General features: G+C 43.4%; 1 protein-coding gene across 6 annotated transcripts in view; it reads left to right on the forward strand.

Annotated features, from left to right (window-relative positions):
• The first annotated feature begins 3,976 nt into the window (after positions 1-3,976).
• Positions 3,977-15,465, forward strand: part of PHYHIPL (phytanoyl-CoA 2-hydroxylase interacting protein like) — a 54,892-nt gene continuing 43,403 nt past the window's right edge. Inside the window, exon 1 of one of the 6 annotated variants that reach the window (XM_045023234.1) lies at positions 3,977-4,358. In XM_045023234.1, the coding sequence (XP_044879169.1) occupies positions 4,049-4,358 (310 nt within the window). In that variant the 5' untranslated portion in view covers positions 3,977-4,048. The other 5 variants (XM_045023236.1, XM_045023238.1, XM_045023235.1 and 2 more) reach the window with 5 other exon arrangements.

A 15,465-nucleotide genomic window follows, 5' to 3' on the forward strand; every position in this document is an offset into this window, starting at 1 on the left:
TCACAGCTTGACTTTGCTTTATGTTAGCAAAGTCTTGACCATTACTTTAGTTCAGGCCTCATACTGGGCCTTTATCAGGGCCTGCACTTACTACAGAAGTAACAGGAAATTTGGGGGTGTCAGATCTGTTCAGCACCAGACAGCATATGTTGTGAAATAATAAAGATGAATTATGTTCCCAAAAATATAATTTAATTCTGCAACATGAACCAGGCAACTAAAACACATTTAGAACTTCATAAAACTTAATAAATTAAGGCAACACAACTTATGAGGGGGTAAGAACAGTCATTTCCATTTCAGGTACACATACACCAACCATGTCTTTTTCATAAGTCAGCTGTGATTGTCTTTAATGCCCTCTGAGGTGGAGTGGTAGGGGTAATGCAGCGGCCCCTGATGTCATGTGGAATGTTGAGGAGGGAGGTGTAGGGGCGTCCTGACGCTGAATTGGGTTGCAGAGCGATGAGCATGGGATTCTTGGACCTGCAGGTCTACCACAGCATCTCTGTTTGCTGCCTGAAGGGCCCCATTATATTCTGGTGATGCTCCCTCTCCTTTTCTTGCTTGGATTCTCAGGCCTTTTTCCTCTCCACTCTTACCATTTCCATACTGTCTGCAAGGGTCAACCTCCACGCCCTGGTCTCGTTCTCTGATGCAGCACAGGCTTGCAGCATCTCCTGGAACATGTCAAACTGAGTTATTTTCTTTCTTCTCTTTATCTGGTTCAGGCCTTCTTTCGGGTGTGGAGGGGAAAACCCTCAAGGCTACAGTAGCAGCAGCTGCAGCTACAACCCAACCCACAGAGGTGCCATTGTCAGTGTATTCACAACAGAAATCAAAACTTAGGATACTGAACTCACTCCCCTTGATACCCGAAAGTTGTAAGCACTATATTCTGACTTCTCCTTGGGACTGATACAGCATGGTGCCAGTCACAGCACCAGCCATGGTGAGTATGGCTCTGGGGAGAGGTGTGAGGGGTTAGCTCAGAGGCATGAATATATGTTTATAGAACAATGGGGCTGAATACAAGCACAGTTTTCCACAGGTGGTGGTGATTTCAGCTGATATCTCACTCCTGAGGGTAAGAGAGGCCAAAAAAGCACAGCTGCTGATGGTGTCCTGATGCTGCCTGGGCCCGTATGCTGCTAGCCTGTGCACTGTAATGGTGCTTGCTGAAGTAGTCACTGAATGATGGGAAAATATCCTACCACAGTGGAAGAAATAAGGCAGCCCTCCCCAGCAACCTTCGGCAGAGGATTGCAGAGTACCGCCATGAAAGTTTCATTGAGATCTCTATGGAGGATTCACAGGACATCCCAATGCACATAAAAAAACTGCTCTGCTTTAGCTCCCTCTGCCTAACTTCTGAGGAGAAAGAAAAGCAGATAGTGAAACAACCAAGAGAGACAAAGTTACTACCTCTTCTAGCACAAATAAAAAAACAAAAACAAAGTAAATCAACAGATGTATCCTGATACTTTGGGAATTCTATCCCTGTAATTTCAAAACAAACGGCATACTTACCAGAGGTTCCTTCCCCTGCATCAGACTCGTCCATGCTCAAGTGTCAGGACTGGCTGGACTGCGCTGTAGTCAGAAACATATCCTGGCTCACTGCATGGCTGGATCCCCTCTTCCCCCCCCCCATCACCTGTCCCCCATACTTCTCCTCTTCTTACTTGTCCACCTCTTCCTTCTCGCTGTTCATGGTGGAGGCTGTGATTCAGGCTCCTCCGAAGCATCCACAGGGCTCTTGCGGATAGTGGTGGGGTCTCTGCTTAGGATGGCACACAGCTCTTTGTAAAAGCAGCCGGTCTGCAGCTCTGCACCAGATAGACTGTTGGCCTCTTTTGCCTTCTGGTATGCCTGCCACAGCTCCTTGGCTTTCACATGGCACTGCTGCTGGTCCTTCTTGTAGCCCTTCTTCTGCGAGCAATCTGCTCAGAGATATCAATGCTGCTAGGGCTGGATCAGAGCTGTGCCTGCACAGCCTCTTCTCCCCACAGACTCGGAAGATCCAACGTCTCCTTTGTACTCCAGACAGGAGCGCGTCTGCAGTGTGCAGCTGCCATGGTCAGCTGGGCAGTTGCACACAAAAGTGGGGAGCTGCTAGATGTGCTTGCCAAGCTAGGCAACCAGAACAAGGAATTTAAAAAAATTGTGGGACTTTAAAGATGAGAGGCGGCCACCTGGCCCGTGGGTAGCAGAATTCATAGCAGTGACCAGAATGGTCACTGTTGGGCATTGTGGAACAGCTCCTGGAGGCCAGTAACCATCAATGTAAGTAACACAGTGTCTACACTGCTATTGCATCAACCTAACTACATTGACCGTGATGCTACGGCACTCGGAGAGGTGGTGTTATTAAGTCAGTGTAGTAGGGCAGTTGTGAAATTTAAGTGTAACTGCATCCACGGCTAGGTTGAGGTAAGCAGCCTTGCCTCGACCAAACCATGTAATGTAGACCAGGCTTGAATGTGTATAGTGCAGTGGTGGGCAACCTGCAGCCCATAGGCCACTCGTGGCCCATCAGGGTAAGTCGCTGGCGGGACACCAGACTGTTTGTTTACATTTGCACAGCTGTCCACAGCTCCCAGTGGCCCACCACTGGTATAGTGTTTCTGCAGTTCACTGTAATTATGTGTAATTTTGGGGGTGGTGTTAGTAACATGTTTGTTCAGCAATGGAAAATAAATACAAATAAATGTGTGAGAGTAACCCTGAAATAAGAAACCACACTGTGTGGAAGAAGCCAAAAATACAAACCAAAACCAGAATGAAGTTTCCCATGTCCAGGTAGGGCTACCTAAACTTGTCTAGTGAGGCTAGCAGCTACATGGACTGCACTTAACTGATTTAAAATGGAGGAAATTGCACCCATCTTCACTTTAGAGTTGGAGATGAAGCTTGTGGCGACAACATACCCTAACACAGCAGCTGTCCTTTTAATCCCTAGTAACCTCTGCAGCATCACATGAAAGGGGCCTGAGGTGTCTCTCTATTGTACATATGGGCTGCAGTTTTAAGACTCTTGGTCGAACTGGAGATAAAAGTGAATCCAAGTAATGAAAAATTCTGAACAATGCTGCACGGGTATTTAACTCCTACCCCAACCATGATTCTCATGGGATTTGATCATATCATTTTGGGGTGTTATTTTGTTCCTGCCCCTTCCTGTACTCCTAGAAGGCTGTGGGGGGCCAGAGGTACTTCCCTCAGCACACAGAGCCATGTGCAAGATGCACAGCCCAGAGCAGGAGCAAAAGGCCTGGAAGATTGCAAGGCCCGCAGGGGCATAGCAGGGATCCTGGGAGCAGAGGCAGCTGGGGCGAGCTGTACCAGGAGTAGGTCACGCCCTGGGTGGGCTGGGTAGCACTCCAATGACCCAGGGAGGCTGGTTTGGTGTCTGGCCTGGCCCGGCCCTTCCTAGGATTTCTGCCTTGCTTCCCTCAGGCTGGGACATTACACCCACGTGTGGCAGTGGCTTGGCCACGTGAGGGGGGGCGCTCACATGGTGTGTAGTGGGGAATGCTTGGGGTGGCCGTGCGCGCTTGAAGGCGAGGCGGGGGCCTATCGGTGTGAGGAGGGAAGGAGTGAGGGGTTGGGGTGCGATGGGGGGGGGTGGATTTCCTCGCCTGGGAGCCAGGTCCTGGGGAGCTGGGCACGGCCAGGGCCGGTCCGTGAGCCCCACAGGAGATGGCGCCCGGAGTGGCCGCCGCCGGGACTCGGGTCTCGCCCTCCCCTTGGGGACCGAGGCTGCAGCCTCCCCGCCCGGCGCTCCGGGGTGAGCCCGGCCTGAAGGCGCTGCTCGCTGCGCTGGCCTGGGGGTTAGGGACAGGCTGCGGGGCGGTGGCGCCCGGGGAATGGGGCGGGGAGCTTGGTCCCGGCGCAGCTGGCAATGCCGCGCCGCCGGAGCCATTGCATAGGCAGCGGGCGGGAGAGGGAGGCCTTCGGCCGCTGCACAGCGAGGTGTTTGTCCTGCTGTGGCTTTGACTCAGCAGTCCCGGGCGGCGGCCCCTTTAAATGCAGGGCCTGGGGTGTGATGAGTGCGCGTCTCTCTGCTGCCCCCTCCCCGCTCCGCTGCAGTGACAAATCCGCTCGCTCCTGCCCTGCCTCCACCCCCCACAGCGCGCAGCTCTGCACCCACCGCGCCAGCCCCCCGCCTCTCTCCGCCGGGAGCCAGAGCCGCTGCCCACCGTGCGGCCGCCCGCAGAAGCCAAGGGAGGAGAAGCAGAAGGGGACAATGGAGGTTCCGCGCCTGGATCGCAGCGGCATGAGCAGCCCCACCAGCCCCTGCGAGGATGTGATCAAGAATCTCAGCCTGGAGGCGATTCAGCTCTGCGATAGGGACGGTAAGTCTGGGCTCCATAGGGCTAATCCTCGCAGACGCAAAATGCTGCTGCCCGCTGCCCCATGGATGCTAATACAAATTAATCCCCTTGGCGTATGGTCCTTTGTTACCCCCCATGTATTGTAGGTGTAAGCACCCCTCCAATACACACACGCACACACCCTCCAGCCTTTGGAGAACAAAAGAAAAGGAGAAGGTTACACCTTATTGGGGGGAACCCACCCCTCTTTGAAATCTTCCCTTACGGTGCAGTGCTTTTGCCTATGGGGCTGTCGGCTCCTCTGCTTCCCAGTCTTGCCCCTTAACATTAATGTACGTTGTGGGTTTTATTCCAAGAGAGACGTTAAAGAGCTAGGGGTAGATTTGCAGCAAGATTCGGGGGTCTAGGTACTGGATATTGATTGTAATGATTTTCGTTAGCCATGATCGACGCTGAGGCTCAAACTCCTTTGTAGCGTTTTGTATCGTAGGGTAGTTCTTGTACTGAACATATCATAGGCGTCTGCTCTCGTTGTCTAATGCAGAAACTTGTTGCCAATTCTTTGTTTTTGTTTTTGAATAATAACCTACCGAAGGAACTAACGATCTGTTTCTCAAAATGGGGTTTGGAGCGGTAACGCGAAATTGGGAAGGAAGGAGGGGTTTCCATATTTCAGCACCAGAGACAGATACAACCTTCATGATTCTGGGCAGTGATTCAAAATTTGCCAAGCATCTGCACTGAATTGGCCTGGTACATCTGGTAGAATGCATGATTGATGCTATACATTTTGTGCATTAATATTAAAACCTTTGTTCTGTACACAGAGTTCTAAGTCTAATGCTCAATAGAATTGAAATAAACAGATGTGCAAGCTGAGGAACAAAATTGGTATACAATGTAGATAGTTGTGCTAAATGGCATAGCTGGACTGTTAAACAAATGAAGTTTTGTTTTACAGTGCAGAAGCAATTTTAAGGATTAGCTGAGTTGAAGTAGCCCAAACCATTATAAGGTTGTAATGAGGAGCCAGGAAGGAACAGTTTATATACTGATGCACAAATACTGCAGACTAGCAATTATAAGTGAGGTTAATATTAATTATATACAGTTATGTCCAACTTCCAAGAGAGACATGATACTAAAACAACAACAGAGAAACTTGTGTTTAGAAAAATTACCTGAGAGTATTATCTTGCAAAGCAAAATTTAGTCTTGTGTTCAGTTATCTGAATTATTCTTGTCTCCTCGCTTTGACATAAAAAAGCATAAATAACTTTAACATCATTTGATAGTATTTTTCAGTTTAAGTGGTGAAAGAACAGAACTGAATTTGGCTTATTTAGTGACTTCACTGAACATTTGGGTTATTATGCTAAGAAGTTATACTGCTTGGATTAATTTAACTTTTTTTTCTCTACATGGATATATTTTTGCAGCATAATTACTATGAATTGATTATGGAAATAATCATTCTGATTTTCTTTAGTATTCTGTTAAAAGCATGCTGTTGTTAAATGTTTCAGTACTTTTGATTTAACCAGACTTGATTGTCTCATAGTTGAGGATTTGTAAAGTCTTGATTTTTAAAATGTTGTTAAAGAAACTGAGAAGGTATTTCAATAGAGCTTTCAGTTACTTTTATGGCAACATAAGAAATTATTTTTGTTTACGTATTTTAAATTCAAGATAGAATGTGTGCGTCTGTCGCTGTATTTATACCGAAATCACTGGTTAGGGAAACTTAATTGTAAATACATGTGAGTGGATCACGGATAAAATAAAGCTTTCGTTGTATGTTGATAGATGGAGCAGCATACTGTGACAAAATTAACTCTGCAGGTACAATTTCCCCTTAATCTGAAGGAATAGATTGCTGTTGTTTGGCAAAATGCCCTTACATGTGATTCCCTATATTGGAAATAAACAAATTACGTAATCTTTAATTTTTGCCTGCCCCAAGCTAGGCTGATAAAGTCTGCTATGTTAATTGCTGCAGTCTTCTAATTGATTTAGCATACTGTAATTAAGCAGTGCTCAATTTTTATGGAAGAATCTGGGGCAGACTAGCAGATCCAAAGAATTAATTTTTCTTTCTTTTTTTTTCTTTTGTTTTAAATCAAAGAATTTCCTGTTTAAACTGTCATCACTGGAAAACAACTTTCGCTTCTGTAGATTTGGTTTTACAAGCTAATCCCCATGTGTATTAAGCCCCAATACGAGATTGGATCATTGCTTCACGCAGTACAGATCTAAATTTTAAAAAGATGCACCTGTATTGGCCATGTAAAGTCTGCAATTGTGTGCCTAATTGGGCACAGAATTGCACTTGAACATACTTCAGTATTTCCAACAGGTGGCACTTAAAAACCAAAAATTCATGCTTTAATGTGAACGCAAAAACAAGTAGATGAGCCTGGGGACATTGAGCTGTGTAGTTGAGAGTGCAAGAACATATTTAGGCATCTAAATTGGTACCTATATTTAACCAGTGCATTTGTGTGTATACATATTATTTATGATTTATTTTAATGCACCTTCTTGTAAAGCTTTTGGTGCTCAGGGTGAAATGTGCCCTCATTGACGTGAATGAGGGTTTTGTCAGACAGTGTCTTACAGATAAACATGACTTTGAATCCTTTAAAAATGTCTTTTTATATGAAAGTTGTATAAAGCTTAAAGAGCGGGCTTTTTTTTTTTTTAAAGTGTGGAAAAAACCCTATGAAAAACAGAACTATGCCTGGGTCAGCTAGAGCATAACACATTAGAATGCTTTTGCAATTGCACCCCTCTAATGCCTTTTTTCAGGGATTTGTAGACAAGACATTAGCGTAAGGACTTTTTTTCTCAATAGTCATGCAAAATGTCCCTTTATTTATTCAGTTTCATCATTTTTACCATAATATTCCTCTCCTCTCCCTCCTTGTTCGTCTCCCTCATTGCTGTTTATACACTTCAGATATGTGTACAGGCAGTCCTCAGACTTACGACACAATTGGTTCCTTACAAGTGCATCATAAGTCGGAATGTCGGAACTCGGAACCGCAATCTAATCCATTGTGGGACCGAGCATCGTAAACTCGAAACCTGTAGTCATAAGTCGAATCAAGGTGTCTACGTAGAAGTGTCGTAAGTGCCGTTCGTCATAACTCAAACATTGTAAATGTGAGGACTGCCTGTAATTGGTTATCAACCACATTAGCTGTCTTGTAGCCAAACTATACGTATTTAGCTCTTTTAATTTTTCCTCATAAATTAATCCCTTCACTCCCCTGCTCATTTCTTTTACTCTTCTCTGAACTGCTTCCAGTTTGTCTGTAAAGAGATGCCTGAACTGAATGAAATATTCCATGTATAAGCACAGCAAGCCACATGGGGTATGTCTGCACTGCAGCTGGGAGTGTGTCTCCCAGCCCAGGTAGACAGACATGCTAACTCTGCTCAGGTGGGCTTGTGCTTGGGCAGCTTGTCCGTGCTGCAACATCCACACCACTGTTTTTGGCATGGTAACTTGAACAGCGCTAGTGTGAGGCTCCCTACCCAAGCTGGGAGATGTGATGCTAGCGACCAGATGCTCTCTCACTGAACACTTACAAATGCATAGCTAGAAACCAGTGTTGCTTACCTGTGTGAGCATTACTAACATAAATACTAGATGGTAAGTTGATTAGAATGAGTTTAGTGTTTTATAAACTGCTTGTGGAATACTGTATGTATTGTTCTCACTCAACTATACCCCATGTTATACTGTGATACCTAGCATTTGCATTGTAAACCTGCGACTACGTAACTCATCAAACAGGGAAAAAGCCTTGTGTAAAGCAGATGATGGTCTGTAATAAGATGTTAAATCCTGTCCCCTAAATGCAAATGAGCCATTGTGCGAGGTCAAGGATAAAAGACTTTAAGTGCATTCCTCCCCATCCCACTTCCACGAAGAAGGGATCTCCTTGGGAACGGTTTCTATTAGCTTGATGTATTAGGGAAGAAGATATAAAAATGCCTCACAAGGACAAATGATCGTCTCTTTGCTGTTTGAACTCTCATAGGGCCAGAGACACTAAACTAAAGCAGAGATCCCTAGCTTCAACCTGCGTCTACCCTGACAGATATTTTGAATGCACAGCTTACTACATCTCTGTCCTCTTTAGGAATCATAGATGGTAGTTCATTTGTGTGTATATGTTTATTTGCTTTAACCTGACTTTTTCCTAGTTTATAAATCTTTAGATAGTTTATTTCAGGATTGGCTACAGGAGTTGTCTGTGGTGTAAGATCTAGGGTACCAATTGATCTGGAGAAAGTGACTGGTCTCTTGGGACTGGAAGCAACATGAATATTTTGTGATTTTTGGTGTAAGTTACCACTTACCACAAAGTCCAGCTTGCCTGGGTGGCAAGATAGACTGGAGTGCCCAAGGCACTGTCTGTGACGCCATAGTAAGACTGGCATAGTGATCCAGGAGTTCACATTTGTTACTGGGTTGGTGAAATATAGACCATACCACCAGTTTGGGGTGTCTGCCCTGTTTTTGACTGTCTGCCCTGAGATAGGCACTCGCAGTCATGAGCCACTCCAGACAGCGTGACAGGAGGGTCTGTCCCAGCTGCAGTGTAGACACATCCACAGAGAGGGTGTGTCACTTCCCTACTCTGTAATATATTTATGGGTTCGCAGCTCAGAACTGCATTGTTTTTTTTCTCAGTCTGCAAACTTCTGTGTAATTTCTGTTCACTATTCATATTTAGGACTTTTTAATTATGATTACTGCTTTCCATATTTCTCCTTTCCACTGAGTATATTTGTTTCAGATTATTTTTTCCCAGATGTATTATTCTGCTTCTTCCCTAATGGAATATGTTTTGTTATTTTCTGCCCATGTTTCTAAACTCCTCTAGTATTTGCAACTCCTCCTAATTTAATATTATTTATTAATCTCACTAATGTTCCCTCTCTTCCAGATTATTAAGTAAGATGTTAATTAAGACTGGAAGTAGGTACAAGCTCCGTGGTACCCCACTAGACATCTGACCCCATTTGACACTTTGCCATTTATCCTTATCCATTGTTTATTGTCTCTCAGCCAATTTTCTGTCCTTGTATCTGTGTTCCTACTGAGTAAGATTTCATGAGACATGGTTTCACGATTAATCATTTTTGGGAGAGGGCATCTACTGCCTTCTGCATCTGGAGACCAAGAATCTCAAACCACCCCATAACAGGGATCTTGGATGATCACTAGATGGTTTTTTTGGTTTTTTTAATCTTTTAAATGAAAGACAGATGCGCCTCTCTCCTCTTTTCTATCTGTCTCCTACTGCTTGGTCATCTTATCTCTACCTTTAAATTTATCTCTTGTACTTTGATTATACGTAACTACATATCTGTTATCACCTCCTCCCTGTTCAGCCTCTCTGCCCTTCTTGATCACTTAAACTTGTGATTTCTTTTCAGCATTTTTAATTTAAGTAGCTAAAAGGTAGAAGTACTTTTCTTGGGCAAGAGAAGCATCTTCGAACACATCTTCATCTCCTCTCTCTTCCTTGACATAATTGTTTATACTATGCTCTCTTTCTTCTTCCACCTCATACAGATCATATTCTAGGCTAACTTAAATGACTTCACTGGGGTTATTCTTGGTTTACACCAGTGTAATTTGGATCAGAATCTATCCCTACATGTATCTAAATGTGCATGTCAACACTTTTTTGATTCCATCACTGGTAAATCTGTGTTCATGTTCTTATTGCCTCTCACTTTGACTGTTGCAGCTGCATTCTTCTTAGCCTTTGAAAATCCAGATCTGTAGACTCTAGAATGCGCAGAATACTGTTACCTACCATGTAACATGTGCAAAGAAGTGTGGCTACATCACTTTGTCTTCAGTCCTCTCCAGTACCTCCCCATTCCTTTTAGGATCTAGTTCAAGTCATACATGGTTTTTAATTCTTTCCATAGAGTTGCTCTCACCTGTCTCGCTGAGCTGGACTTTCCATTGGTCCTCTCCCTTCTCTCTTTGCTCATAATACTACTGTTTTCCTCTCTCCACTCGATCGCTTCAGACAGTCTCATGGCCTTTGGGGGTTTCTCTATCTCATTAATTTTCCATCTGATCCTTTTTTCAAATCTGGAAAGATCTCTCTTCTCATTTGCCTGTTCCTCTTAATTTCCCTTCCTCCTTATTATGAATGATCTCTGTACAGTATGTTGGGATACAGTTTGTATGACAGGTATTATACCCTGTTTCTATTCCCTCGTGCCAGGGACCGCTCAGGGGAGTGACACCAGGGCATCAGTGTAGGGAAGAGGACCAGTCACAGGAGAAGGATATTTAGGGTTGGATCTCAGCTGCACTGTGCTCAGGCTGGTGCAGGTGAGATGTGGGACAGGGCAAGCCAAAGCTGCTAAGAAAAGGTTACCCCAGCAAACAGTAGAACCACAGGCTGGAAGGGTCGCTGGGCCCTCTTGCTGTGCCCCAACATACTCCAGAATGCTGCATATGGAAAAGGGGTAGGAAATGGGTGATATGAAGTAGTGTAGCCAGTGTCAATAAAGGAGTTGCTGTGCTGGGAGACTCCTCAGCTGTCTGATTAAGGCAGCTTTAGGTCCTCTCTGTGCTACTGGAATGGTGTGAAGACGACTGAACCAGGACTGAGGATCTGACCCATTGCGAGTGGGAGATATGTTCTCCAAAACTCCTTGCAGCTGGATTTTTTTCTGTCAGTCCACAAGCTACAGTGGGTTGGCCCATTGTGCTGCCAGCATACATGGCCTTCTGTGTTTTGTGTGACCTAGAAACCCACATTTAATTCTGGCTGAAGAGACCAGAATCAACCATAGATTTACTTTTCATGTTCCTGAGTATATAATTCACCGACTGATTTTTCCTAATATTTAGGAACATATCAGACTTAATTGTGCCATCATTGTCTATACGATATACCACATATAATACTTCACTGTTGCAATTGAAAAAAATGGATAAAATAATTATATTGGAGTAAAAGAAAAAGCTTTCCCAATGTCAGTTTTTGAGGTATTTGTACTATATATTGTTATGCATTGTCACACCTTTTATTTAACCTTGAAACTCTTTCTTTTAACATGTTAGACTTGGTTAAAATTCATTGTATGTTTGCAAGTGAATCAATTTTCACTGTGGTGCTTGTAGCTGAATCATTAATCAATTTTATTTTATTGTTATCACAAAGTGTTCTTGTTTTATTTATGCTTCAATGGATAAGCTGTTTCTCCTGGATGTTTTTAAAAACAACCGTTGGCTACAGTGTTTTTATAAACTACTGAAGGCTTCTCTGAACCTTGACACTTTTAGCTAGTAATTAAAAAGTGAACCCATAAAGCTAGTTTGGTCTTACTTTTTTACTGCATTTTTCTGTTGTTTTACAGGTGCAAGTATTACCAGAACTGCTTTCTCTCACCTACTGTTTGGTATTGATTGACATGGGGAATTTACTTTTCTTATGCTTGCTCAGACTGACGAAAATGGTAGCTCTGGGAGGGGACCTATGGTTTGAGAAACTACTAGGTTCTGCATTCTGATGGACCCCACTAAATTTGTGAAAGTTGCAGGCCCCAATCCTGCAAACATGCATTGCATAACTTTACTCACCTGAGCAACCCCATTGATTTCAATGGGCCTTCTTGCATGAGTAAATTTATGCACATCTATAAGTGTGCATGATCAGGGTCTTAATGCAGCCACCTTTTCGTATAGATTTGATTTTGTAGTGTGTACTCTTTTTTGCTTCTGTTTTCTTCAAGTATATTTCTAATCTTGCCTTCCCCACTCATTCCGTTCAAGTTATTATTCAGTGGAATTTTGGCTTTTAAATTTGCAGTGTCATTTTAAGAAGGACATTGGATCATGACATTTAGAGATTGAAAAACTTACCCATTCACAAAGTCCATTACTTTGAAGAAGGGATATTGTTTCCTGGCATAGGACACTTCTGATATTATATTACATTTTAGTAAGAGGATTCTAATTATTATTCAAAATTCTTATATTTCATACAGGGTCATATTTGTAGAAACAGGACTTTACAAAAAGAACCTTGTTATGCTGTTATATACTCTGAAAACATATCCATACTTTAAGGTTATTCTGTGTTCCACCAGTAGGTGGAGACATCTGACATTTCATTTGCTTTGTCTTTCTTTTCACTTTCCTAAGGGTCTTTCTGTTCTCTTTCCTAACTCTGTTAGTTTCTTAGAACAATATGGCTGTATGGTAGGGTGACCCGATGTCCCGATTTTATACGACAGTCCCAATATTCAGGGCTTTTTCTTATATAGGTGCCTATTACCCTCCACCCCTGTCCCGATTTTTTTCATACTTGCTATCTTGTCACGCTACTGTACGGACACCATTTGATTATCTATTAGATGTGCTATATAAGTCTTTTTACTTCACTCTATCATTCTGTTTAGGGAATATCTGGAGTTTTTAATGTTTGGTTTGCAAGCATGTAGACATAGAATACTTTCCAGAATACGGGGGCCTAATTATACGTTCCTCTGCATCTTGTACAGCCATTTACATCTGTACAAAGTAAAATGCTGCCATTCTGATTTGATGTAAATGGATTACACAAGGTGCAGGACGGAAGAGAATCAGGTATACTTTCTATTTTTGTATATTCTGTGTTCAGCTTATTTCAGGATTGTTCGCTGGAACAGGGAGATACAGTAGGTAAAGTAAACAAAGACCTCAGTCTTTCTACTGAGGCTGTCAGTCCCAATGTCACTGTGTTCTGGTTGAGATGAAAGTGTTAGGCCAATACAGAGAACCTAAATCCTTTCAGGTCATTCTATTTTTCCAGCATATTTTAGTGTCTGTTTTTTGCATAGTATGAAATGTGAACTGGAAAATATTATCTAGCATGGTTTGAAAGAACACTGTGGATCTGAATATTAATAATTTTAAAGGAACATATTTATCCAAGGGGAACTAGATGACTCAGTGAATTTGTAATGGGTTATGTAGCCTTTCCTCTGTTGGATGGATTTGAACTGGTGGCCTAAATTGTTAATGAAAGAAAGTTGTTACTACTGTATCTGATGGCTTTTTGGTGGCCGGCATGATATGAGTTGCAAGGGTTAGTTCAGTTTGAATTGATGAGTGTTCTAAAAGAAAGCTCTTTATGTAAAACATTAAACTGAGGTACATTTTTTTTTAAACTGCATCCTTCACGTTACAGTTAGATTGACAGAGATGTTTAACCATTCAAGAAAAATGAAGTTTAGCTGCTGGTGTAAAGAAGGTGTATTCTTTATTTTACACAAATGTTTTGGATGCGAACTACAATTAATCAGTACATTGACTTGCAAACCAGTGTAAATCATTGCTCAGGGCCAAATTCTAAGCCGTGGAACAAGTCTGGTACACAGGCTGGGGCATAGGAATTATGGGTGTGTTGAAGTGAAGAAATGTTCCCCATTCAGGCTACAGAGTGCCAATGAATCCTGTGTGTGGCAGTAGCTCGCCCACATGGTGCACCACCCTCTCCCAGGAGAACAGCTAATAGGTCCTCATAGGTTGGGTTACACCTGCTCCTCCTCCATCCACCTCACCTTTGCTGTATCCAGGTGACAAGTTCCACCCCTTGCTTTGGTGTTGTCTACACTGAAGAAAAAAAGGTATGTTCTTAACTCGAGTTAAAATCCTAGTGAAGACAAGGCAGTTGTAGTTTACACATGAGTTAGCAGGTTAATTTAAACCTATGGGGAAGCACAACTTTTAACTCAACCTGCTAACTCATGTTGTCGAAGAAAAACTAATGGATAAGGCATTGGTGGTTCAGTGGTAGAATTCTCGCCTGCCATGCGAGAGGTCCCGGGTTCAAAACCCCTCAGCACCGGTGCATTCTAATGCATTACCTTATGCATTACCTGTTGGCCAACTCAGCAGTTCCTAGTACTGCTATAAACTAACCTTATTGGGGCCTCTCCCCAATACCACTCTGCATTTGATCCTGCTGCACAGTCAATAAGTTCAGATGGCGTGAGCCCAGCAGAAACAGATGTCCCCCACAGACAGTCCTCCTCCAATACCCCAATAGAGATTTCAAAAGGTCTCTTACCTCTATTGTGGCGCCATGGGGTTCGAAGGGGAACGATCCGTAGCAGCCGTCTGTGTGTCCGTGGGCGTTGCCATCCCGGACGAGCCCCCAAATTGTCGAAGAAAAACTAAGTTCTCGCTTTTTGTTTGGGTGCAGCAAAATTAAATACTTTATTTATTTCTCTAGTGAACACAAGAGGGAGAGAGTGTCAGGAACTGGGTCCCGGACGGATCTCTCTCAATTAGTAAACAATCATAGCAATTTTTATACCTTTGTTACAGACAGTGGCTAGCAAACCTTGGAGACATTGAAGATAAACATTTGCATTTGTTTATACATAAGCCTATTCGCTATCTTATTTGTCTGCAATACTAGAACAGAAAACAAAACTGCAATTCACAAGGTCGTAATGACTCTTCACACAATTCTCTCTGTACCACATATCTTACAGCATGCAGGGTCACATCTTAACGTCTGCTAAGTTAGCTAACATACATTAAGATCCCTTCAAACCTTCATTAATTAATTCTTGGCCTCCACACTGTGAAAGTGACAACTACCATGTCTTCACTAGGATTTTAACTCAAGTTTAAAACACCATTTTCCCCCCCACAGTGCAGACAACGCCAAACTTGGCTGGTAAAGTTGTGCAAACTAGTATTACGCTTGTAGTAATGTTAATGTAACCCTTCTGCCCCTCTGAGTTGGCATTTCAATAACACAATGCAAAACCGGCTCAACCCCCAACCCAGTGACCTGGGACAATTACATACCACCCCCCCCGGGCGCCTCTAGGAGGCAATACTTCCCCACTTGCAAGCACGGAGTCCGAGTGTAGCAAAATCCTTTTAATAAAGGAGGGAAACAATGCGGCATCACGTTGGAGAGACACCACAAACAGAATTATAACACAAACCATAAGCAAAAAAAACCCCACCTCCAAGTACGTTTGGCAATGTCCTTTCCCCCTTAGGGTCTTAAGTCCAATCACCCTAAAGTCCAACAACCCAAAAGTCTCTGTCTCTGGTCAGTGCCACCCCAGAGTT

Source organism: Mauremys mutica, chromosome 7 (assembly GCF_020497125.1).
Source record: "Mauremys mutica isolate MM-2020 ecotype Southern chromosome 7, ASM2049712v1, whole genome shotgun sequence".
Classification (NCBI taxonomy): Eukaryota; Metazoa; Chordata; order Testudines; family Geoemydidae; genus Mauremys; species Mauremys mutica.